Source organism: Rasamsonia emersonii, assembly GCF_000968595.1.
Source record: "Rasamsonia emersonii CBS 393.64 chromosome Unknown ctg1118621760503, whole genome shotgun sequence".
Lineage (NCBI taxonomy): Eukaryota > Fungi > Ascomycota > Eurotiomycetes > Eurotiales > Trichocomaceae > Rasamsonia > Rasamsonia emersonii.
The window spans coordinates 1-25,619 of record NW_013562956.1 but is presented as its reverse complement, the minus strand read 5'-3'; the positions used below and the strand labels follow the sequence as shown (position 1 = coordinate 25,619).

The following is a 25,619-nucleotide window of genomic DNA, read 5'->3' as shown; positions in this document are numbered from 1 at the left end:
GGGTTAGTGCACTGTGCACAGTGTCAGTCACAAGTACAAAACTCTGGCCTACTATTTATGCTGGCAAGCAATTACTTCGTTTTGCCTTGAGGATAATAGGTATAGTTATAGATGAGTTTGGTTGTGTTTGCTTCTTCTAATTATATTTATTATTTATTATATCATGTGCCGTGCCTGACATGTCCGTCCAGTGTAACAGACAGGACAGGACTGTGGCGATAATGCCATTCTCTATATAGTCCCGATTTGGCTCAGCAACCAACCAGTCAAATATAATCCTGATGCTGTCTGTCTCTGTGGACCAAGATCAATTCTTGCATGCTCCCTATCTTGACCACTGCTCTGCCACGTCTTCTTGTAGGTATGTAGGTACTGTGCTGTAACTCCCTCTATGATCTTTCTTTTCCTTTTTTTTTGCCAAGGGTATTTATGCAATACAATACAATTAATTGTTCTTGCCATATGTAATGTGCAAGGCGAAGTATGTATTGCCAGAGTAATAGGCCTCTTATTTATAAGGTTTAGTAATTAGTATAGTATAGTATAGTGTCGTGGTACGACGCCGTACCCTTGGGCTCCGAATATATAGGTAGAAGAACTCCCCTTCTGCAGGTCACATGGGGAGAGTCCATGGTCCATCACGTGTATGGGTCGTCCATCATGTACTGTACTGTACGTAGATGGGAGGATCCTTCCTTCGATCCTCGTCAAGCATCTCTCATCAGCAATGGATCAGCCATTAAGCCCCAACATCTAGATACCTAGTATGAACCAAGTACTACTCTAGAGTACTCCGTACAAGAAGCAACACCTAGACGTTTAGGTTTGCAGAGTACTTCCTAGGTAGATATACAAGCTCATTGCTAACCTTTAAAAAAAAAGGGTTAGTCTGGGGTTCTGTAACCAAGGCTATTTCTTGTTTTTAAAGAGTTGAAATTAAACCAAGAAGTAGGTATAAAAATGAACAGTACTGACATTGGCGCAGTGTTGATTGTATTTCTGTCTGCGATAGTTTGCACACTATTCCATCGTGTATCATGCTGCATTTTATTATACCTTCTCCACCCTCCCAGCAGAACCAGCTTCAGATCTACCCTCGATATCAGCCTCTGCTCGACCCCTTCTCTCCAACACCCGGATGACAACCGCCCACAGCATCATGGCCACCCCAAAGCACGCCGCCGCAATAAACCCCGCCCGGAAGCGCGGCGCCTCCACCGTCCGCCATACCGCGTCCGAGAACCAGGTGCTCATGATGTACGAGAAGATGTTGGCCGTGGCGATGACGAACCCGCGCATCTCGTGGTCGTGCCGCATCAGCTCCGAGAACCAGGCAAAGTAGATGCCCGGCACGCCCGACGCACAGTACGTGAAGTAGAACGCGACGAATTTCAGCGCCGTCGGCACCTCCCACACGGCCAGCACAACGGCGCCGAAGAACGTCCCCGCCTGCATCGCGACGATGGCCTGCCAGCGGCGTCCCTTCAGCAGAGGCGAATCCGTCAGCATGCCCGCGGCGACCTGCACGACCACCGCGATGGCCGCCTGTCCCGTCGGCCACACGTTGATCTGATAGACCGAATACCCCTCCGCCTTGAGCCAGAGCGCAAATGCCGGCTGCTGCACGGGGAAGCTGGCCTGAACGAAGAAGTAGCCCAGCGGCAGGACCCAGAACTGCCACTGCCGCACGACGCGGACGATCTTGGTCCGGTCCCAGACCGACTGTCCCAGCGGCCTCATGCCGTCCGCAGCCAGGCGCTCCCGCGCCAGCGCGGCCTCGTCCGCACTGAGGTAGAACGCGCGCGTGTTCTCCGGAAAATCCGGGTTGAAGGCATACCCGATCAGGCCGGCGGGCAGGGCGATAACACCAGACACGATAAACAGCCACTGCCAGCCAGCGTGGCCGAGATGCCCGCCGAGGTTGTCGTACGCGCCCGCCTGCAGGTAGCCGCTGAACATCTGGGCCAGGGTCGCGGTGCAGTAGAAGATGGTGACCCGTTTGGCGCGCTCGCGGCGCGTGTACCACGAGCCCAGGATGTAGATCACGCAGGGGAAGTAGGCTGACTCGAAGAGGCCGACCAGGAAGCGCAGCGCGTACAGCTGCTGGACGGTCGTGACGGCCGCGCTGCAAAAGGTGCACACGGCCCACAGCACCTCGGCCGTGGGCACCAGCAGCGACGGCCGCAGCCGGGTTACCAGGATGACGGCGGGGATCTGGCCGACGACGTAGCCGGCCGTGAAGACGTTGGCCATGTAGGTCAGCTGGCTGCCGTCCATGGCCAGGGCCTCCTTCATGCCGGACACGTAGGCGTTGTTGATGTTGGCCTGGGACAGGTTCTTGCTGAAGTAGCCCAGACAGGCGTAGCTGAGCAGGAACAGATCCAGCTTGAAGAGGAACCGTTTCTCCGCGGGCGATTTGTCGGGGTCGTCCCAGATGTAGGGGGCGATTGAAGCCCAGAGGCCTGTCTTTTTCCTACGAGCATTCTCGGCAGGATGGTCATCTCCGAGAATGGCAGGTGTCACTTCTGCTGGTTGTTTATCATTGTCCTGGTGACCAGTCGATCCTCTTTCTCCCTCTCGAGAAGTAGTCTCTGTCATTGCGAGACGTCAGTATATTTCAAACGAACTGATATGAAAGAAAGAACTGACAAGTAAAGCAATGCATGCCTGCAGGCCTTCTTTTTTAGTATTTGACTGCGCAGGTTGTATGTCGTCTACGTACTAGTTGGAACCACCTGATCCGAGTCCCTCGAGGACTAAAAAGCGGAGATAATCTGCGATAGACGCGCGTTCCGCCCATTCAGGATCGCGGGGTATATTCGCCATTGTCTGGTGGTCTGATGCAATGGTGGTCGATTAAGATGGTGTAGGTTAGCGCCCATACTTGGGCAGGACAGCTAATCGATGTCTGCTGAGTGTCGACGTCCCTTTTAAGATATGCTGACAGAAGTGTGAACAAAGATCAACAAGAGTCTCTGCGTAGGGTGTCTGGTGTTGGTGAGAAATCCGGAATTCTGTGGAAGGCGGGAAGGGAAGGTGCCTTCTGACCCGAGTTGTTCCGTTTATGGAAGGAGCAGAACATCCGTAGCCTCGAGGGGAAGGAGCGTCCTTCGAAGAACACAACAATCGACTACTTCAACACGCCACACTTGCACATTTCATGTGGTTGAATCTAAGGCGATACAGGTCGAAGCAGCTCTTCTTCCATAATTGTAGTAGAATTGGGAGGCTGAAATGGTAAGGGGGTGTCAATAATACTGATTGAAAGTCATCCATGTTTGATACTCACGTAGAGGTACTCTTTTTTTCAAGCAAAGGGAATTATACAGCAGAATAATAGTGCCGTACAATCAAGTTGAAGTGGAGAGACCTCGCTACTTCTTGAACTCCATAGGTTCTGGATTCTTGATTTCATTTTTCTGCTTGTTAGTTAGGTCGTTAGTCTTCAAAAAATATACTAGCATATACTAGCATATTGAAAGACCATGTTTTCCCCCTACTTACTTCGAAGTAGATAGGAACACTAAGTCAATCCTCTTGTACATTCGTATAGAGCGGGATGTCTGAGGATTTTAATGCATTTACTGGCAAAGTATTACTAAGAATATATATTCTAAGATGTCTTTCCCTAAGTGATCATTTTGCTCAGTATATATAAGACTGGTCTAGGCAAGAGTTAGATTCAATGGCAGAGGATCTGGACACACCCTTATTGAATGATCTATATGACAAGGACTTGACATGTGGGACCTCGGGGGTTATTAGATCTAGATATCTGTTTCAGATATCTGTTTCAGGGCCAAAAATGTCAGCTCAAAACAAACCCGCGACTCCACAGGTTAATTACCACATCAGACGATTAGAAGCCATGGCTGATGGTCGAGACCCTTTTTGGATCGGGTCTGGGTTCCGTTGAGTATTAACGACTTAAGTAAGCAATTAATTAAGGATTAATTAAACGATTCATGACTGATGACTGGTCTTCTTTTGGACTTTTCCCCAGGACAGCTGCGCAACCCGCAGCGCATCCAATCGCCTAGCCAGCTCGACGTCTGGTCCATGGTTCACTGGCCTGATTCTGCTGCTGTCTGGCGCGAAATGAAATAATCCATGGATATGAACGAAGCCAGCCATCGAATGGCAGCTCGGGCGGGGCAGCCGCTGGGCGACGCTAATCCGCCGCTAAGGCAGGGGCGGGCGAGTCAGATTCGCCCGTGGGAAATGAGCTCCACGATGCAACGCAATCCAACGGCCTGCTACTCCGTCCTGCACATCACCACTGATCGATCGTGGCAGGAGGATGCCCTGAGTGAGACAATCGGCGACATTCCTCTCTCCAGTCCTCAGCACGGAGGACGCCGTGGTGGCGCGCCAGACGTGGGGTTGCCCAGAACAAGCATGGTCGCCATGTGCATTCAACAACACCAGGATTCCAGGAATGCCCGCCGTCCTCAGGTATGTATGACTAGACGACAACGTTGGTCGCCCATATAGGGCAGCATAGGGGACAGAAGACAACTCTATGGGAAGTACTATGAGAAGTAACTGCCGGTCAGCAGAAATATCCTCAAACAGAACAGAAAGGCGCCTTTCGATGTTACGTTCGAGACCCAACGAGCTTAATTTTCCTGGAGACAAGTACGCTGGTCTAGCGTCAATCCATCTCGATGGTCTGGTATTACTGGCCCCTCTTGTTATTTCCACCATCGCGAACTAAGCAATTGGCGGCGAGCATCCACTCCCCCTATCAGCCCGGATCGCTTGCCGCTCTCCCGCTCTTTTCTTGAAGGCCTCCTCACCTTTAATTCCTCTCTCTCTGTCCTCTCTTTCTCCAGTGGACACCAGCTCTTTTGCTTTCTTTTTCTTTGTTCCAGCCTCCTCGACGCTGTTCACTCCTTTGCAGTGTTGAGAGGCCAGTCGTTCTTTCTTATCCCCCTCTCACAGCAGTCGATCTGCGCCAGCCAGAATACGACCTTCCTCTGTGTTCAGCAGCCCCTCGTTCGCTGTAAATATCACTTCCTGTGGAAGTGTCTCTGTGCGCTCAGTTGATCTGTTGTATATTTTGTCCGTCCCTATTGTCAACACCGCGACTTTTGTATAGACGAAACAAGAAGAATTCCGCCACCAAAATGCGCTCTTCGATCCTTTTGGGCGCCTTGTGCGCCATGGGCGCCATTGCCTCTCCTATCGAAAAGCGCGTCTACACCACTGAGGTCATCGTCATCACCGTGACCGAGACGATCACTCCATGGTTAACTCAGTCGACGCCTTCCGCTACCGCTGCCACTACTGCGGCCGTGACTCCATCGCCCGAGATTGACGTCGCTGAGAAGTACCGTCACAGTTCCGAGTCTTCGTCCACGACCGTCGTTACGCCGTCCTCTCCTTCTCCAGTCGTCACGACTTCGGCTCCCGCGACCACCAGCTCTACCTCTTCATCTGTCCAGGTGTCCACGGCGTCTTCTGCGGCGCCTAGCCCAAGTGCTGCCAACAGCTACCAGGAGACCATCTTGCAGAACCACAACATCCACCGTGCCAACCACTCTGCTCCTGCTCTCGTTTGGGACAGCGGCCTCGAGGCCAGCGCTCAACAGCTTGCCAACGGCTGTGTCTATGAACACAACACGTAAGGACCACCCCTCCTGGCCGTTTCGTGGACGCGAATCTGATCTATTCTTAATAGCGAAATCAACGGGGGTGGATATGGCCAGAACATCGGCTACGGTATCCCCGCCGACAACATCGGGGCCATGATCACCAACCTGATGTACAATGACGAGTTCGGCTACTTCGAGAACCTGTACGGTCAAGCCAACCCCGATATGTCTGAGTTCGACCACTGGGGTCACTTCTCTCAGATCGTGTGGAAGGGCACCACTCATGTTGGCTGTGCCACCGTCGTTTGCTCTAATCTTGGGAACGTGGACTCCAGCGAACCCCTCCCGTTCACTGTTTGCAACTACAGCCCGCCTGGTAAGATGAGATCGTTTCCCGGTAAGGGCCTAGTAAATTTCTGACATGCGAATTCTAGGCAACTACGCTGGTGAATATGCCGACAACGTTCTGCCCCCTCTGGGCCAGCCTTACTACTCCGTGCCCGAATAAGCCAGCCATGATTAGTTTGCGCCGGCAGGGACGTTGACCGTGTCAATTCTTGCCTGGCTACACGCAATTGCCACCCCCCCCCCCTTTTTTTTTTCTTGCGTGTCTTTCTTGCCTCACTTCGACTCTCGCCTGTTGAGGAGATCGGGTCATACCTTCACTTGTCAAGATTTGGATATGATGTGACGCCGGTATGACCGTCCCGACTCTTCTACGATGCTGTGGCTAATTTTTCCTTCTTTTCTTTTTATTTTCTTTTCTTAATTTTTCAATGCTGGTGCCCTTTTTTCTCTTCCGCGCTGGTTTCGTGGCCGATCAAGCCGGGACTGAATCAAGTCAACTGGGGGAGAGAAAGAAGCAAGAGACAAAGTCGCAACCTCCCCTGTTCCCTTCAGTCCAGTCCAGTTTTGTTTTGTTCACCTGTTAATATTGGCTTGCTCGGGGCATACCGCAGAACCCCGCCCCCCCTTTTTTTTTTCTTCACTTCTTGAAAAATATTTTTCTTTTTCTTGGGATATTATATATATTATTATATATACCACCATCGTAGACAGGCAACAGAGTTTTCAAAAGCAAAAACGAAAAGTTCTTGTTTCTCGTACATACATGTTGACACTGGATCGACGACTAGACGGCACGTAGCCAACGGGTTTGGTATGAAGAAGATCGGAGTTTCGGGATCCATCAGTGCATGGAATTAGATTAGGTAGGTACCTAGGATAGCTCCTTACCAGAAATGGCAATATTAAACCACTCCCATCCCGACCAGTCCAGTTTTTCATTTCATGTCCTGTATATAGATTGTACAGTACACATATCATATATCATATATCCACGAGGAAGGCCAGCAAGTTTTGCGTTCTCCAACCCAACCCTCTTTTTTTTCTTCCCCCCCACAACCTTTTGTCGGTGAATACCTATCAATACCTATCAGACGCTTGGATGATGGCTGGCGCATGTTCTGACCATTAAAAAGAGGAATTCGAACTGCCTTGATCAAACCAGTGTATCCCAACCCTCGATCAGCCAATCGCAACAGGCACTATATGTACTGTACAAGGTCTGAGACCTCTCTGAGTTCCAGGGGGGAGCAGAGCTTGATAGTAGTAGCTCTGGTATTGCAAACAGTGATCAGCTTCCGATGGAGATTGAAGAATCGCATCGCAGCTTTGCGTTCATCAAAGTGAAAGTGCAGGCGATATATATATATATAGATATAGATGGAAGAATGTGCGTATTTTCCATCGTGCGCACACGACCGGAATCGTAAGAGGACACTTTTTGTCAATAGTAGCATGGATGTCGGCAATGACATTATTACCACCATGGGCAACTGCATTACGAGCTCGTGACTTCGTCGGTCGATCTTGGAAAGGTCAGGAGGGATTGGAAGGATCGGATTGTTCGTTAAGATCGAGGTACATACCTCGTTCGTAAGACTTTTGTTCACGATAGGGTAGAAGAAGAAATGAAAGCTCAGTCTCCATGGAGGGAATCGACTTTCTATCCGGAAAAAGTATGTATGTTAGATCCGTTCAGAAGGATAGAGATGACAACTTACCTTGTTCAGATCATCAATTTTTTTTTCGAAAAAGATCAAGATCAGCCAGAAGCCGCTAAGCTATTATCAAGGGGGTGCCAGGCGGCTGACAGCCTGACGGCTGTCATCCTGTGGTCTTTTTTCCGCTCTGTTGCCAGCGTATTTGCCATCCTCAGTTTGTCAACAGCCGTCGGGATCTATCTGAGGGGCTTTGGTGGTCTTATACAGCAAACCATGCCATGTCCATGAGTCAACGGATGATGAGAAGATGGTAAGAGACAATCTTGCCTTGACCGATGGGTCGTTCAAGGTCCTTGAATGGTCGACGGGTCGATTGCGCGATTGGGACTGGGATTCCGGAGCCAGATGGTTGAGATGGCATCTTGATAAGGATTCCAGTAATGCCAGCAAATGGCAACAGAACTGAATACAGAGAAAAAAAAAAGAGAAGGGATCCGGATGGGTAGGCTGCAGGAATATTGAAATACAGGCTTTCTGATCCAAGTAAGGCGGTCAGCAAGTAGTTCCAGGTCAGGTGAATGGACGTGTCTTCACTAGTTGCTGCAATTCTCAGCTCCCTGGGGTGTTTTGATTCCTCTCGCCCAAGCGAATCAAGAATAGTATTATCTGTGGTGAGTTTCGTTGATATTAACTGCAATGCACCTGCAATTAGTTGACGGTGACTAAAATTCAAGTCTTATAGCACCACCTCAGTCGCGTTCTGCATCTGATTATTCATATTCCTCTGCACACTGAAATTACAGAAACACCTCTCCTAGTATCCAAGACCTCACGAAGTTCAATATATTTGGTCTTAAAAGTATAGCATTGGCTTGGATTTGGGTTATTACTTTAGACTAAAACACGCTGAAAGAGTTTTTTTTTTTTGAGCAATCTACTGTGTACAATATATTCCTATCTTCAGCAGCACTAAAGCACTGTTTAAGTATTCATTGCTCCCAAGATAACCTCTAAACCTTAATAACATCTTGCTGACTTATCTAGATGTAAATTAAGTTATTTATCAGGTCACCAGGTCAAAGAATTTAAAAGGTGTTCAGCTCTACTCTATAGCATTAATCACTCCATAGAGTTCCCTGTATAGAAAGAATTGCTCAATACCTTTCACTCTATTGAGGTCACCACTCCTTCTAATTCATTCCATGGAATGAAGGTATTCATCATCGTCAGGGAACGTCAGTTTAAATTTACTTTTTTATTTATCGAATTAGCATGGACTGAATCCATGGATTCACTACCCTTCTTGCTGGTGTCCACTCTCCGGCTGGAGCCTGTTCCACAACATACCTTATCTCTTGAAAAAAAAAGATATTGTCATGGATTCTCAGATTTTAACCTCATCACCAGCTTTGACAATGACAGCGGTTTCTCACGTCGAAACCGAGATAAACAACAAGCTGGATGGATACGAGCCACGGGATTCCAACGACGACACGGCACGTGTGCTGCGCGCTTTTCTTGACTACTTACCCCGTGACGGTCGGGCAAACCTGGCTGATGATATTACCGGTTGCCAAACCGACGGTGATTTACAGAGCCTTGCCTCTCGTTTAGTGGAAGGACTTCTTCTCCCTATGAAGATGGCTAACAGGCCATCCCATGGGGATGGTGGTGATATCGAGAAAGCATGCATGCAACGAGATGGCAACATTTGCGTTGTCACCCAGGTTTATGATGTTCATCAGCCTGCGCCAGACGACAAATCAATGCTTACGAGTTACCTCGCGGCTGTGCACATCTTGCCCTTTCTGGAAGAAGAACGCAGCGCATCCTCGGGGGTCTGGTTCAACGTCCGTCGGTACTTCCCCAGCATGCGCTCTGAACTTGATGATCATCATCAGGTTGACGGTCTTTATCATAATCCACGGAACGTGATCACTCTCATGGATCCCTTATACCGAGACTTTGGCGATTTTCGAGTTTCTCTCGAGCCAACAAGCAACAACAACGCCAGCCATGTGTATCGCCTGAGAACACACAGGAACTTTTCAACGTGTCTCGTGCCTTTCCTGCCCGAGAATGGACTCGTTACCTTGACAAATCACAATAATGAGAAAGATGAATGTCCGCTGCCAAGCCCTGTGCTCCTCGAGACCCATGCCGCAATTGCACAAATCCTCGACGCAACAGACGGCAGCACAGATATTCGAAGACTGCTATCTGTTAAGTTCTTGCGACGGCGGTAATTCGGTCGCTGTCGGCCAAACACTCGGCCGATTCCTTCCCTCCGCCCTGCGGCTGCCGTCGGGTGGCACTTCTGCCCAATGCGGCAGTCACGTGATAGACTGCGGGGCCCCGTCGATCTCCCTTCGCCCGAGCGTCCTGGAGAAGGCGCGAAGCTGCGAATGGAAGCTTCATCTGGCCAAACGTCGCGAGGCATGACGCCAGCCTCCCCGCGTGCCATTATACGGTCTCTCCAGGTCTCAGTCATTCACTAGCATTCCCTTGCCGTGCGTCCGATGTTGCCACTGCTGGGCAGACGAAGCCTGCCTGCGTCCTCCGAATAGAGCTCTCGACTGTGGACAACTTGGCGTGGGGAAGGATTACATAGCTCGCTCGAGCTTTCTTTCTAGTTCCGGATCTGGATACGACGTCAAGAGTTTGCTGCTGCCAGCCTCGACATCAATCCCGTTAATCTCTTTTCCGTTGACACCCTCTTCTCCGCACATCCCTGTATCATATCCCGATAGCTTCCTCCCAGGCAAGACCCGTGTGCCCGCCGTCGCTTTCTTATCACGTCATCCTTTATCTTTCCCGAATCGGACGAGTCTCACCTCGGGCGGAAATTCGATCCAGGTCGAATAGTGGTCGACCTAGCCAGTTTCCTCCGCTGGACCGTTACCCTCGTGCCCCGTCCGGTAGAGCATATAGGCGCTGAGTCGCCTAGGTAGGGATTTGGCGACTACGGCTAAGTAGTCAACTCCTCCGTTGCTCCGATAGACTCCACGCCGGGGCGCCGACGCCTGTGACTTGCAGGCGATCCACCTTCGATCCGATCTAAGCGGATTAACAGGTCAGTGTAAGCATCCTGTTTCTTATCGTTCTGCGGTGGAATTCCTCTCCCTCTATCAGACTGTGCCCTCTCCGCGTTTCCGCGACTCCCCCGGACGGCGGGGTTGTCAAAGGGCCGTTCCCTATATATCACCGTTGTTTCGTGGCTATCACTTTCCCTCCCCGTCTCCATCCTCTCACCCATCCCCCCCCTCTCTCTTTACGGTTCGTCTCATTCTGTTTCGGCTCCAATTTGTTATGTGATCAGTCCCCATCCATGCCGCCTTACTGTCTACAAGACTGCCACTATTTCTACCGTAGCGCTTTGCGTCTCTTGTCTATACCTACTCTTCTTGCTTGTCGATACGCTTGATATTTGATCACACACCTTGAGTTCTGGGAACAATGTCTTACTCTGCGCTTGCAGTCCGTTTATTAAACATGTCCAAGCCGCCAGGCGATCCGATTTTGCCGTCGAAGCTTCGACAGGCGACTGAAGCTGATCTGTCGAAGTCCAATGGCACAGCTTCCACGGGTGCAGACCACCAAAATCAGCCTGATGCGGCAGGAACTCAAAGCTCGACTCCCAAGAAAGGCATCACTTTTGCCAACCAGGATTCGCTTCCCAAGCTCCCCATCCCCGATCTCGAGTCCACTTGCCGAAAATACCTCGATGCTCTGTATCCCTTGCAGACTCCGAGAGAACACGAGGAGACAAAGGCGGCGGTGCAGGAATTCCTGAAGACAGATGGCCCCGAACTCCAGGAAAAATTGAAGAAATATGCCTCATCCAAGACGAGCTACATCGAGCAATTCTGTAGGTGGCCACACCCGTTTCATCCACGCAATTGAGCATTACGGCTAATGTTCCTCGAAAGGGTACGACTCCTACCTGAATTTCGACAACTGTAAGTCCTTTCTTTATTGCTGTTTTGCCGGGCAGAGATCCTGACGAGAGGCTAGCTGTCGTCTTGAACCTCAATCCATTCTTCCTGCTGGAGGATGACCCAACCCCTGCGCGAAACAATCAAGTGACTCGGGCCGCATCGCTCGTGATTTCAGCGCTGTGCTTTGTTCGAGCTGTGAGGCGAGAAGAACTGCCGCCTGATACTGTCCGGGGCACACCGCTTTGCATGTTTCAGTACTCCCGACTGTTTGGTACGGCCCGGATTCCCACGGAGAATGGTTGCATCATCGGTCAAAACCCGAATTCAAAACACATCGTGGTCTTATGTCGGGGACAGTTCTATTGGTTTGACGTGCTGGATGACAACAACGACCTGATCATGACCGAGAAGGATGTGGCGGTAAACCTTCAGGGCATTATTGACGACGCCCAGCAGACGCCGCTCCAGGAAGCCGCAAAAGGGGCTCTGGGTATTCTGAGTACGGAAAATCGAAAAGTGTGGTCGAACTTGAGAGATCTTCTCACCAAGGAGGAGGGATCAAATAACGCCGAGTGCCTTCAAATTGTCGATGGCGCCATTTTTGTGTTGTGTCTGGACCACATGGAACCGTCCAGCACGGCAGATCTCTGTGCCAACATGTTGTGCGGCACGAGCGAGATTGTGCGAGGCGTGCAGATTGGAACGTGTATCAACCGGTGGTATGATAAGCTTCAGATCATCGTCTGCCAGAATGGCAGTGCCGGTATCAACTTCGAGCATACCGGCGTGGACGGTCATACGGTGCTGCGCTTTGCCAGCGACGTCTACACGGATACGATCCTTCGGTACGCCAGATCCATCAATGGCCAGGCACCGACCCTGTGGGCGTCTCAGAGCCCGGACCCGGCCAAACGGGACCCTCGAAGCTTTGGCAACGTCAGCACGACCCCCCGCAAACTGCAGTGGGATATGACCCCGGAGCTTAGTATCGCGCTTCGGTTTGCCGAATCCCACCTCGCCGACCTTCTCCAGCAACATGAATTCCAGGTTCTCGACTTCAACGGGTACGGGAAGCACTTCATCACTTCCATGGGATTCTCGCCGGATGCCTTTGTGCAAATGGCATTCCAAGCCGCATATTATGGGCTGTATGGCCGTGTCGAAAACACCTATGAGCCGGCCATGACGAAGATGTACCTTCACGGTCGGACCGAGGCCATCCGGACGGTCACCCCGGAGGCGGTGGAATTCGTGAAGACGTTCTGGGGCGACAACCCCCCTGAGCAGAAGGTGGCGGCGCTGCGGAAGGCCACGGAACGGCACGTTGCCATCACAAAGGAGTGTTCGAAGGGTCTGGGTCAGGATCGACATCTGTATGCCTTGTATTGTGTCTGGCAGCGGTCCTTTGATGAAGAGCCCTCGGTCAACGGCAGCGCCGAAACCAGTTCCAACGGCTATTCCAGTCCGGCGGAGAATCTTTCGAATGCCGAGTCCCCCAAGCGCTCGGCCACTCCGTCGGAAGATGGGCTGTCTTCCAGCAGCTACGGCAACGCCCGTCTGCGACCGATGCCGGCCACACCGGCCATCTTCAGTGATCCAGGTTGGGACAAGCTCAACACGACGATCCTGTCTACGTCAAACTGCGGAAATCCCTCTCTGCGGCACTTTGGATTCGGCCCGACGTCCGGCGACGGCTTTGGAATTGGCTACATCATCAAAGAAGACTCCATTTCCATTTGCGCATCGTCCAAGCACCGCCAGACGGCCCGATTGATGGATACGCTGGAGTCCTACTTGTTGGAGATCCGGAAGCTCTTGCGGGCCACGAGCCGCAAGACCATGAGCCCACGGACCAGTCGAGCGAGGGAAATGGAGCTCATTTCTGAGAGAGGAGAGCATCGCCGGGGCCGTCTCATCCGTCAGGACACCAATCACGTTCGGGGGACGGAAACGCCGACGACGGACAGTGGCGAGGTGGAGGATGATGGAATGGGAGGATGTAAGTTGACAAACGCACTGTGTGTTATTTATGGTGACCGCTGACCCTCCACAGATGGATTCTTCGATGCGGGGATGCTGCTCCACGCGCTCAAGGGTCTTCAGGCGGACCGGGAGCGCGGGTCAGACAAGCCAGCCCGGCGACGTCCAGTCGGAAAGAAGCTTCAACTTGCCGAATACTAGCCACGCCGACAGAGGCACTGATTCTATGAGTTGGTTGTATTGATAACAGGTCTTAACCGGTCTTCACCCGTGGATTGTATATACTTGATGCGTGATGCCTATATGAAAGTTCCTTTTTACAGATTGACATGGATTGGATTGATGCCGTTACCGTTCGATGCCAGAGGATACCAGCAATGCAGCGTGTTTGGGCCAAAGTTTGTATCTATTGTTTACCATGCTATCAGCGAAGAGCGTATCGACAATGGAGTGTTGTCATCATTCTTAACTTGCTCTCTTTTCAGGACCAGCTTGTAAAGGAAGAAAGATATTATCTGGGAAATCAAGAAATTTAGAACTGCGCATAGATACCTGGTGATCGACCGTTGTGGGGCACAGCCGACCGAGAGGCGTGCTGTCGAGCTGCAAGCAATAATCACTAACAATAACTAACCATAACCATTTGCTGGTGGCTGGTGCAGCGGGGATGTCGTTATCTTATCTTGACTCTGTCTCTCCAGTCTCAATCCACCGCTTGTCAACAGCAGTAATTACACAGTCCTTACTAGATCCAAGTGTGCTGTCCTTGCTGCCTCGATGAAATGTCATGCAGCAAGCATCTCACTAACGACAGGGATTACTTACTATTCAGAGCCTGCGTCATCATCCCTGTTCTTGATCTACGTTACGTTTATGTATATACTCCGTACGGAACGGAACGCTGATCACCGATTTAATTTACCCGGTTGTTTTAGCCGGAAAGGCCGAACATTCGAATCCTGACTGACAAAACATGTAGTCTACTGTAGAACTGTAGATAGTATGCATACCGTAGGCTAATAATATTATAATACTGTTATTCCCTCTGTTGACTGTAATATTAATCCATTATTTCCATCTTCATCCTTTTCTCTCATTTTTTTTCCTTTCGTGCCAGCTCGACATGGTCGATCACACCACACTGCTGCAAAGCAGAATGCAACTAAGACGCTGGTGGGCGACTGCTATTGGCCAGTTATTGATATTAGTGTGGATGGAATGAATGGATGTCATGCCTGAGAAAATTGGGCAGAACCGAACTGAATGTGCCGCCGGCCCGGCGCTGGCCGCTCTGACGTGACTCGACTTAGAGCCTGGACCAACCGGGAGGCTGGACTCTGGAGCATCTGTTGGCCTCTGGCTGGTGGTGAGGTGAGGTCAGTAGTGGACTACTATTTGATTGACTGACTCCTGTAGGTGGTTGGGTTGGGCGGAGGCCCATCCATCATCGATCGAGCTCGTGGGTCCGGACTAATACTATACCACTATACCACTATCTTGCGTGGGTTGATGCAACATCCTCCATTCACGGTTTGTCTGTCGATTTGGTTAGTTCACTTCGTATGCATAAGCTTCGATTTAGTATACGGTTTCTTTCAATTTTTGGAACGTTGGATGGAAATTGCTGCGCTAGTAGATGGACTTTATCTGGGATTGTCGTGGCATGTCTCCAAGGCACAGGAACTACAGTTACTGCCCCTGTACTCTGATCTAACAGTAACAATGTAATCCACAATAGGAATTGTCTTCTTATTGAGTCGTAGGGAAGCTTGCCAGAGTTATCGCCCAATCATCGCCGTGCTGCTGGTCATCACGTGACACTGGCCCCGTGCCTCACCTAATTCGCTCTCCGTGACGCCTTCGCCCGTCGTTCTCCGTCGACGACCTCTCCTGCCTCTGGTCCTCGAGGTTGGCGCATCAACGACGCTCTCGTGCTGCCTGCAGCGGTCTCGATTAATTCCATCCAGTGAGTGTCTCTGCATCTCCTCTCTCCCCGTCATCGATCTCACTGCGTTCGCCGCGATCTCGTGCGGTGCTGGCCCCCTTTCCCCGACATCGGATGCCGCTGCCTGCGATCGCTGCTGGCCTGATCGGGTTTAGCGTGCTGGAAGCCGTGCTTCCGGCCTGGCCTGTCCAGCTGTGGCCGCCCTCAGGCTCCCAGGCTGCCAATCTTGCCTTGGCCAGTGTGCTCACTGCCTGCCTGCTCCCCCCAAGCCTCTCCAGTCTCAGCACGCTGCAGACCGCCCCAGTCTCCAGTGCTGCGTGCGACAAACGGCCCTCTCGAGCGCTGCTGGTCCCTCTAGCAGTTCTTGCTGGTCCACTCCGGGCCTGCGGACTGCACTGGCCTTCTCCTATCGCCTCCAACTAGCGTGCCACCCGCCGCCTGCAGCGCTTGCTTGCTTGCTGCAAATCTGCTCCAATCTACCCTACTCCCGCTGCTAACCTGCTGGCCACCCCTCTCGCCGCATCGCTCTCCATCTCCTTCGAGAGAGGGGCTATCCTCGCGGGCGATACTGTCCTTTTCCCCCTTTGGTCCTGTCACTAAAGCCATCCATTGATCCAGGTCGCCATCGAAATCTAGCCATCCTCATCTCCCCGTTGCTTCAGCCCGAGTCGCCAAGCCACCTCCCTTCCGTTCCCCGACCGCTGGGAATCTCCTCAACCGCCGTCGATCAGCGGTCGCAAAAAAGTCCGACGGCAGCCATCGTCTTCGACACGGAGCAGCATTCAGCTCCATCCTCAGTCATCTCCACCATGGCGACTGCGCTCGAGCAGCCGGCCTTCGATGCGCTTCCCGCAAGCGGCCCTCGCGAGACCGATGCCACCACCTCCATGACTCCTCCCAACAGCGCCAACGGCAAGAAGGATGCTTCTCTCGAAGGCGTTCCCTCCGAGCTGTCCGACCTCGAGTTGGACTCCAACAACGCCGCCGCGACTACCGGTGCGACCGCTGCGCCCGCCGCGGACGACGACGAGATCGTGCCGGACCATTACTACGGCGGTGGGAAGATCCCCGTTTTCAAGCCGGTGAGTGATGGCCACGCAGCACCCTCGCTGCGATAAGGCAAGAATCCACGGCTGACACGGGACGAACCATGATCTCTAGACTATGGACCAGTTCCGCGACTTCCAGTCCTTTATCCACAAGATTGACCACTACGGAATGAAGTCGGGCATCGTCAAGGTCATTCCGCCCAAGGAATGGTGAGCATCCCTTGACTACTGCTTTCTACTCTGTCGTGAGCCATCAAAGGGGGTTATCGCTCCGTCGAATCGGGAGACGTGCGACGGGTTGGGACTGTTGCTAATGGACAGTTTGTAGGGTTGACGCCCTCCCCCCGCTGGATGAAGCCGTCAAAACGATTAAAGTCAAGAACCCGATCATGCAGGAATTCCACGGCTCGCACGGGACCTACACTCAGGCGAACATCGAGAAGCAACGAACGTACAATCTTCCTCAATGGAAGGCGCTGTGTGAGGAGAGCAGTCACCAGCCCCCGGCTCGGAGAGGAGAGAGACGGCGAAACCAAGAGAAGGCGGCTCGCACGGCTTCTGCCCCGAAATCTCAGCCGACCCGATCGGATTCCCAGAAACGCGGCCCCGGAAGGCCCCCGAAACGATCGAATCAGATCAAGATCAAGGAGGAACCGGTGGATGACCCCGAGAAGTCCAAGCCGGAGGGACCTCCAACACCCGTGTCACCGGAATCGAACCCCGTCGAGACCAAGACGGAGGAGCTGAGTGATGGAGAGTCCCTCCCGGCCGCCAAGCCAAAGGGCAGACAGCCAAAGTCGGTGTCCTCGAGGAGAAAGCATAACAAGGGTGAGTCGCTCGATCAGATTGACGAGGAAGCGTTCAAAGACTTTGATTATCGCATGAACGACGGCGAGGAGTATACCACCGAGCGGTGCGAAGAATTGGAAACCGCCTACTGGAAGTCGTTGATGTTCAACAACCCCATGTATGGCGCGGACATGCCTGGATCGCTTTTCGACGATAGGACGACGTCGTGGAATGTCGCCAAGCTTCCCAATTTGCTGGACGTGTTGGGCCAGAAAGTGCCCGGAGTCAACACCGCCTACCTGTACCTGGGCATGTGGAAGGCCACGTTTGCCTGGCATCTGGAAGATGTCGATCTGTACAGTATCAACTATATCCACTTTGGTGCCCCGAAGCAGTGGTACAGCATTTCCCAGGAGGATGCACCTCGGTTCGAGGCTGCTATGCGGAGTATGTCAATATGAAAAAAAAAAGACTTGCCTCAAGTCGTTCGGCTGGGCTGACTATTGATAGGTATCTGGCCAAACGACGCGAAGAATTGCGACCAATTCCTCCGTCACAAGACGTACCTGATCTCCCCGAGCGTCCTGAAATCGCAGTTTGGCATCACCGTCAACAAATTGGTGCACTACGAAAAGGAATTTGTGATTACTTACCCTTATGGGTATCATTCCGGGTACAATCTGGGCTATAACTGTGCCGAGTCGGTCAACTTTGCAACTGAAAAGTGGCTGGACTATGGTCGAGTCGCGAAGAAATGTAACTGTGAAGCAGACAGCGTCTGGATCGACGTTGGAGAGATTGAACGGAAGTTGCGAGGAGAAGCCACTCCGGAATATGAGGATTACGGGCTCGAGAGTGACCTCGATGAGGTCGAAGGCGCCTCCGACCTCCTTACTCCCCCCCGCAGCGTGCCGGAGAAGACTGCCACCCGTGTTAGGAAACGCAAGCGTGAGGGCGACGAGCCCCGATCGAAGCGGCCCCGGGTGAGCAGTGAGGCCGACCGGAAGATCCCGTGCGTACTGTGTCCCAACAATCTAGACTACGAGGACTTGCTCCCCACCGAGGACGGCAAGTCTTATGCCCACCGGCGCTGTGCCATGTACATTGAGGAAACCTCGATCCTTCGTGATGAGTCTGGCAGAGAGGTCGTGTGCGACATTGACAAGATCCCCAAGGCCCGCCTCGGTCTCAAGTGCCTATACTGTCGCGAAGTGCGGGGTGCATGCTTCCAGTGTAACTTTGGCAAGTGTACCAGGGCATACCACCCAACCTGCGCCCTCCTGGCTGGGGTGCAGGTCGAATACGGATCCATCTTGGTCACGGCCGACGACGGCGGCCAGTATTCTGTTCCCAGCGTCGACTTGAAGTGTAAATTTCATCGGCAGAGGCGGCCGACGTGGGTTCCGGAGAAGCAGCGGAGGACGACCAACAGCTGCTCGAGGCTGCCGAACGACTGGCCGTGGGCGACCTGGTGCAGTTCCAGGCGGACAGGGAGATCCACGGAGCCATCGTGCTCGAGAACCGGCCTGCGGAGCGGACGTTGCTGCTCAAGGTCCTCCCCCGCGGCGATGTCATCGAGCTGCCGTACCGGTGGATGCTCATCGTCCGCAAGACCAGCTTCCCGCCGCTGCCCCCAGGCACGAAGCCCCTGCCTGCCCACCTGACGCGCAAGGCCGAGACGCAGCAGGACGCGTCGTCGACGGTGCCGGTGCCGGGAACCCCCTTCTGCGACCCCAACGCGCCGTTCCAGTGGGCGGAGTTCGAGAGCGTCGAGCTGCCGACGGCGGCGCCCCAGGCGCGCGTCGACCTGACCAAGCCGGAGCAGATCTGGTACTACCTGGGCGAGTCGTCGACGGAGTGTAGGGCACAGTATACGCACAACCCTAGCGTTGCGGTCCACAATCCGCGGGCGAATTTCCTGGACAGCGTCAAGGCGCTTAGCGCCCTCGCCGCGGGCCGCTTCCCCTCCTCGGCCGGAACCCCCCACCACCTCGCTGCCCCTCCAACCTCAAGGCTCCCTCGCCCTCCTCTCCCATTGCAGCGCCGCCTCCCAGACACTGCAATGACTCCTGCCTACCGACCGCTGCCGAATGCAAATGCCAACGCCAATTCCAGTGCTCATGCTGCTGCGCGACCCTCCGCTTACGCTCCCTACCCCAAGCCCCAGCCGGACCTCCCCACCAACACCTTCGCCGGCGTCCGTGAGCTGATCGCCCGCCGCCGCCTGGCCCAGATCACCGACCATGCCAACGTCTTCGCCGGCTACACCATCGTCAGCCCCGAGCTGGTCGTCGAAACCCTCCTGGGCCCAATGGGCTCCGTGCCCCCTCCCAACGGCATGGAGAAGCTGGAACTCGCCATGGCCCAGCAGCGCGTCCAGCCCAAGGCCGCCGATGGCACCCTGCTGCCGCTGCAGCCGCTCAACATGCGCTCCGAGGAGGTCACCCGCCTCCTGCAGATGCTGCGCTTCTCCCTCATCAGCCATCGGGACCGGCTCGACGTCATCCCCAAGCGAGAGCCCGACTACCTCAAGCAGGAGCCGTTCGATCGCAGCAATTATTCGGGCGGCCGGTTGGCAGGCAAGTATGCGTACCTCGAGCAGCAGAAGGCGCAGGCCCCGACCGTCTATCGATCCCCGTACGAGTCCCCGTTTGGGCTTGCGGAATGGGTCAAGAAAGAGTACAACCTGCCTCAGGATGATCCTCCCCGGAAGAAAGAATCCCTCGCCAATGACTATTTCCTCTCGTTGTCGCCCGAGGATCAGGAGAAGGTGATGAAGGCCTGCGGCAGCTTTGTGCAGAAGCGGATCGCGGAGCGGGCCGCGAGCCACAGCCGGCACAGTTCCACGTCCAACTTCCGGCTCGCGTCCGCTCTGGCCCAGCAGACAGAGAACCCGACCATCGACATCACCACGGTCGAGGACATGCCCATAACGATGTCCGGGCTGGACCTGCCGCTGCATGCCGACTCGCCGGCCTCCAGCTTTAGCCGGGCACATCTTGGCTACCCATCGCCGAACGACTTTAACAGCCATGGGGATCACGATTCCTCCATCGTTCCCCGGCATCTCCATGACCACCATGACCTTTTCGGCGATCAGCAGGCCAACACGCGCTTCTGGCAGCATGGTCCATGGGTCGCAGGGGATGGGACGACGCCGAACGAGGAGAGCCGACCGTTTTTTGGCCCCCACGAGCGACTCAAGCATGACTACGCCGCGTCAGAACTGTCCCTTGGCCGGGGGCCAGGGTCGTTGCACTCGGTGGACATGGCCGGGTTCGGCATGGACACGACAGATGACATTGGTGCCGAACTGAGTCCTTGACCTGTCGACCTCGTCCGACGAAACTGCTCTTTCTCTGTCTTGCACATATTCCGTGTTTCCTGTGACCTGTATCCGAATTGATGACTGCATGAACTGGGCGTTCTGTTCTTTGCACATGGGGAGATGATGTTTGTTTTTATTATACCTTCGCCTATGTGATTCATGACGCGAGTTGACGACACCTGACTTGATGATTCGTCTGATTCGTCATTTTTGTTGTTATTTTTTTATTGTCTTTTTTGGATGAGTTTTTTTTTTATGTCACGCGGATCCGTTGAACGGGTTGGCATTTGTTTGATTTGATAGAGGATATACCGTGTACGGCGTGGATGGTTGGCTGGGGTTATGGGAGGGGTTCTCGTCTTGTTCGCCTTTCGAAAACACTACGACACAGAAAAACAAAAACAATAGAGTGAAAGAGCGATTGGATTCCCACCGGTGCCATTGTCGATGTACAACAACACATTCTTACAACACACACTCGTCACCCACTCTCCTGCTCTTTCACCTTGCTACCTCTCCTATATTCCGTCTCCCATTCCACACACACATGCGGTCGGCAGGGCCTACTTTCGCCCGCCTGTTTGTTACCCCAAGCGTGTTATTTTACAATGACGTTACACTAGAACAAGCAGAAACAAAAACAGAAAAATCCCAGAAATCAGCTTCAAGCAAAATCTTCTTTTTCTTCTTTTCTTTTCTTTTCTTTCGATGTTGTTTTCTTGCTGATACCCCTATTTTCTCACCACCCCCTCTGTCTCTGTTTTCTATGACTGACTGACTGACTGACTGACTTGTCCCGATAAGCTCAAGTCCTGTTTCTGTGATCATTCTTTCTAACTGAGGTACTGACAGTGGCTCAACGCCTTGAAAAATGAAAAGGAGGTCCGAAACGACCTGCCCATGGAAATGGAAGGAAGGAAGGAAGGAAGGAAGGGAAATGAAGGTGATGTACTAAATAAAACAAAAAAAATAAAAATAAAAATAAAAAGAAGCCGGAATGACAGTGTGAGGATCGACTCGATCGATCGAGCGTGTGTGTGGCTCGTGTATGTTCGTGTATGTATCTTGAGGATTAGTTAAAAAAATAAATAAAAATAAAATAAAAAAATAAAATATGAAAATAAAAAATAAATTATAACGAATAAAATAAATAAAATGGAGTTGAAGAATAAATGGTTTGTTTTGATATAGTCAGTAGCTGTTGATTTGAGTATTTAATATTTGTTTGTCTGTTTGTTTGTTTATAATCTGAACCAAGGTTTCAATTTAATTTTAATTTAAGAAGGTTCCAACCTTCAGTTTTGGTCCCTTTTTTTTTTGGTTCGGTTCGGTTCTTGTCTTCGTTATACTCGCCCCGCCCCGATCACGGCCAGGGCCAGGATCTTTGGTACCGGTACCGGGACCGGGACGCTGCACACCTCAAAAGTTTTCCATGGTCCGTGGTCTATGGTCCGTGGTCCAGGGACTGGACGGTACCAAAGACACGGACGGCTCTGTTTTTAACAGATTTTGAGTTGAGTTTCTTTTCTTTTTTTTTTCTTAGTTCCCCTTTTCTTATCGAACAAGTGTGTACTGTATGTGTACTATTACGGAGTATATCTACCTAGGTAGGTTGGTAGGTAGGTTATGTATGCACAGTAGAATATGGACATGTCCCACATGGGGTAAATCGTCCACATGGACGGAGGAATTACTATAGTACTGTACACCATCACTGCCGTTGGAGAAATAATGGAGAAATAATTCAAAAAAAAAATAGTATGGTGGAGGTGAAAATGAAAAAAAAAATAAGACAGCTAATAGTCAAATAACCATGCAGGCGGAAGAAAAGAAATAAAAAGAGAATTGTGTATGTATACTGTATGTAGATGGCATTTTTTTTTATCTGTTCCTCCACGACAACTGTCTGGCTGGTTTGAAGAGAGAAGAGTGCCTCTATATTGTAATGCCTAGTATGTATATAATTTTAATAAAATCTCCTTCCCAGGTGGAGCTTCTAACCATATATTATACTTGTCACATGCAGATGGCACAAGTATGTGTTTACTTACAGAGTACTTTACTCCTTCCACGTTTGTCATTATGCATCCTACCTATGTACATACATCGAACCAAGCATCATCTAGCCTTTTTTTTGTAATAGGTATTCTTTTCATCGATTAGCGTCCTGCTTCATGTTCAATAAATGCACAGAATGAGGCTCAGGCAGTGTTTCTTCCCGCAATAATGCATGCAGGGTGCTGACATATGTACATAGTTGTCTATGGTGCCCATGAAAGAAAGATCGCTCTGGAAGGAAGACACTGCTCCAGCACGAAAAGAAACTAACTGTGCGACCACCCACGCGTAGTACTTGAGTAGTATTTATCATCGGATTCAACTTACGCGTAGACTAGGCCATATCTCCAAGTGATTGATTGGCGGCTGCAGTGCAGGACCTCGGCTTTGGGAGACTCGTCGAGTTTCGAGAGTTTTGGCAGATGGTTGAAGAGGAGACCCTATAAATCTAGCCGTGAAGGTGACAACTATATACCTGGGACATGTCCATACGCTTTTTTAAAGTAAGGCCTATGTATTCTTGATTTTTTTTTTCATGTTATATAGTCCTATCTATCTATACTAATTAATTAGCTCATTAGGCAATAGTCCAGAAAGGGAAGAAAAGGGCAATGAGCGTCTTCAAACGCTCACAGAACAGATAACAGTGGTCCTCCTTCGATACTATACTGTTGAGTGCGAAAATGTCATTCTTCTTTTCTCTCTTTCTTTCTATTTCCACACCCCTTCTAGTTAAGATCTCCACGCAATGAATATCTTTTGACTGGCGTCGTTTTGAATTGAATGCTGTGGTCATTCTGTGTTATCTATTCAGGCAGTGCCTAGCAGTATGTGCTATAGGAGTATTTTATTGTCAACTATTGTCATGCTACAGCAATTTTTTTTTAACCCTCTGCTAACTACCCTCTTTCTCCCGCCGCTCAGCTTCGAAAATGTCCACCTCCGTCTCCTTGAATTTCCTCGCGCTGATTCTCCGCTCGAAAAGAATGTCCAGCTCTTCAAAGGTCCTACCCTTCGGCTCCGGGAGGCGGAAGTAGGTCCATACCAGGCACAAGAAGCACATCCCCGCCCAGAAGAAACCGGCTTTCCCTTTCCAGTTCCATGCGGACGGATTGAGCATGTACGGGGTGATGACGCCGTTGATGATCCCGATCACGTTGTACAGATTGCGACCCAGGACGATGGTTTTCGTCCGCAATCGACTAGATGGTATCTCGGCGACGATGGAGAAGGCCACCGTTCCGACGGTGAAGTCGTAGAATAACGTGTAGACGAGCAATAGCGATCCAATGGCCCAACCGGCGTTTTTTGACGAGGAGAGAGCAACGAAGCCGATGATCAGCAGCAAGAGGAACATCATCACCAGACCGGCGAGGTACAGCGTCCGACGTCCGAATCGGGCCATCAGGAACCACGAGACGAAAACGCCGATCATGGCCACTGCGTACAGAGACATGGACATGTCAAACGCATACTGGGCCGCCAGACCGGCCTGTTCGTAGAAGTAGGTCGAATAGCCCATGAAGGCCGCTCCGCATAGGTTCTGGATCGCCCAGGTCACGCAGGTGATCTCTGTGCGACGGAGATCGAGACCCTTGAAGCAGTCCCAGTAGGTTGTCCCGCTCGTCAACTCCTTTTCCAACTCGTCGGTATGGACCATCATGGCGATCGTCTGGTCGACGTCGAAATCAGCGTCTGCCGTGGAGCTCGTGAGTCGCAGCAGCGCTTTCTTCGCATCCTCGCGTCGACCTTTCCTCACCAACCACCAGGGAGACTCTGGGGCGAAAAAGATGCCAACAATCAGTGGCACCGGCCATATCCACTGGATGGCAAAGGGGATCCGGTATGCCCACTCGTCCGTCCGCTGCAGCATACTCCGCAAGACTCCGGCAGCGATCAATTGGCCGATCCCCCAACACAGATTCACGTAGGTCGTGAGATAGCCTCGCAGCGCGACGGGGCAGACTTCCGACGCATAGGCGGTGGTGAGGGTTTGGAACACGCCCCAGGGGATCCCCATGAGGACTTCACCGACCTGCAGCGTCTGGATATTCTGCGCGAAGAAGGGGATGAAGATAAACCCCGTGAGGGCTGTCAGAGCCCCGATCATCGTCTTCCTATACCCATAGCGCTCCGAGACGATGCCATTCAGGAAAAGCCCGATGATTTCGCCCACATTGGCGCCGTTGGACAGGCCCGACTGCCACTGCGCAGGGATCTGGTAGGTCCCGTCGGGCTGGCGCTGGCCGTAACGCTGCGTGAACGTCGGGAAAGCATAGAAGCTCTGCATCAGCACGACGTCGTAGCCTTCCATGACGATGGCGGTCGACAGGAGGATCGACCAGCCGATGGCTTTGGGGTAGAGTCTGATGGCCTGCCATAGGGTCATGCGGTGCTCCTTGTCGGTTGCGTCCTTGGCGTCGCTGGTCAGGGCGACCTTCGTCGGCAATCTCTCTTGCCGGCCGTCCTCGATGTGGGAGGACACGTTGGCCGCCCCCTTGGCTTCACTGTCAGTTATCTGTTGTGAAGCCATGTCGATGACGAGGATGGATCACCATAGATGCACAATCACGCGCAGTCCAGTCCAGTCCATAGCAGTCGAGACGGCTGGAAGTGCGTCGGGGAAAGCGCCGTTATATACGCCTAGCAAGGACGCCAAAGCGCCGCTGTTGCAGTAGCATGAGCGGGACACGTGCTTCTACCCCGGCCATGTTGCTTGACGGGGTCTAGATCTTCCAGACGGTTCTGTCGCTAGCTAAGCTAAATGGCAGTCAGAGAAAGCAGCTAGCACGGACACGAGGGAAAGAGAGATGGCGCATGCTTGGTTCCTTTGTGTTGGACGGCCATTCGTCCCCGCTCCTTCCATCCTCCCCACGCTACTGCCACCCCGCGTACCTGCCTATCAAGGTAGGTGACTTGACTAGAATAA

The 25,619-nt window shown here is 52.2% G+C and overlaps 7 protein-coding genes across 7 annotated transcripts; 5 read left to right on the top strand and 2 right to left on the bottom strand.

Moving 5' to 3' along the window:
* Nucleotides 1-753: 753 nt before the first annotated feature.
* T310_7119 (Pantothenate transporter) lies at nt 754-2,598 on the bottom strand (the record flags this gene model as incomplete). Its single annotated transcript, XM_013470082.1, has 5 exons — nt 754-761; nt 800-839; nt 869-909; nt 976-1,003; nt 1,057-2,598. 5 exons carry the CDS (start codon nt 2,596-2,598, stop codon nt 754-756), a joined length of 1,659 nt encoding a protein of 552 aa, XP_013325536.1.
* Nucleotides 2,599-4,110: 1,512 nt separating this feature from the next.
* Nucleotides 4,111-6,105, top strand: T310_7118 (uncharacterized protein; the record flags this gene model as incomplete). Its single annotated transcript, XM_013470081.1, has 5 exons — nt 4,111-4,455; nt 4,505-4,638; nt 5,102-5,626; nt 5,684-5,973; nt 6,032-6,105. The coding sequence occupies 5 exons, from the start codon at nt 4,111-4,113 to the stop codon at nt 6,103-6,105; spliced, it is 1,368 nt and encodes a 455-aa protein (XP_013325535.1).
* Nucleotides 6,106-7,410: 1,305 nt separating this feature from the next.
* T310_7117 (uncharacterized protein) lies at nt 7,411-7,891 on the top strand (the record flags this gene model as incomplete). The annotated part of the gene is made up of 3 exons (XM_013470080.1): nt 7,411-7,520; nt 7,558-7,618; nt 7,673-7,891. The coding sequence occupies 3 exons, from the start codon at nt 7,411-7,413 to the stop codon at nt 7,889-7,891; spliced, it is 390 nt and encodes a 129-aa protein (XP_013325534.1).
* Nucleotides 7,892-8,979: 1,088 nt separating this feature from the next.
* Nucleotides 8,980-9,849, top strand: T310_7116 (uncharacterized protein; the record flags this gene model as incomplete). The annotated part of the gene is made up of 1 exon (XM_013470079.1): nt 8,980-9,849. The coding sequence occupies one exon, from the start codon at nt 8,980-8,982 to the stop codon at nt 9,847-9,849; it is 870 nt and encodes a 289-aa protein (XP_013325533.1).
* Nucleotides 9,850-11,059: 1,210 nt separating this feature from the next.
* T310_7115 (Carnitine O-acetyltransferase) lies at nt 11,060-13,722 on the top strand (the record flags this gene model as incomplete). Its single annotated transcript, XM_013470078.1, has 4 exons — nt 11,060-11,471; nt 11,533-11,562; nt 11,618-13,540; nt 13,595-13,722. 4 exons carry the CDS (start codon nt 11,060-11,062, stop codon nt 13,720-13,722), a joined length of 2,493 nt encoding a protein of 830 aa, XP_013325532.1.
* A 2,553-nt stretch (nt 13,723-16,275) lies between these two features.
* Nucleotides 16,276-20,629, top strand: T310_7114 (Jumonji family transcription factor; the record flags this gene model as incomplete). Its single annotated transcript, XM_013470077.1, has 5 exons — nt 16,276-16,548; nt 16,640-16,725; nt 16,844-17,751; nt 17,815-18,522; nt 18,690-20,629. The coding sequence occupies 5 exons, from the start codon at nt 16,276-16,278 to the stop codon at nt 20,627-20,629; spliced, it is 3,915 nt and encodes a 1,304-aa protein (XP_013325531.1).
* A 2,956-nt stretch (nt 20,630-23,585) lies between these two features.
* Nucleotides 23,586-25,223, bottom strand: T310_7113 (Maltose permease; the record flags this gene model as incomplete). The annotated part of the gene is made up of 1 exon (XM_013470076.1): nt 23,586-25,223. The coding sequence occupies one exon, from the start codon at nt 25,221-25,223 to the stop codon at nt 23,586-23,588; it is 1,638 nt and encodes a 545-aa protein (XP_013325530.1).
* Between the last annotated feature and the right edge of the window lie 396 nt (nt 25,224-25,619).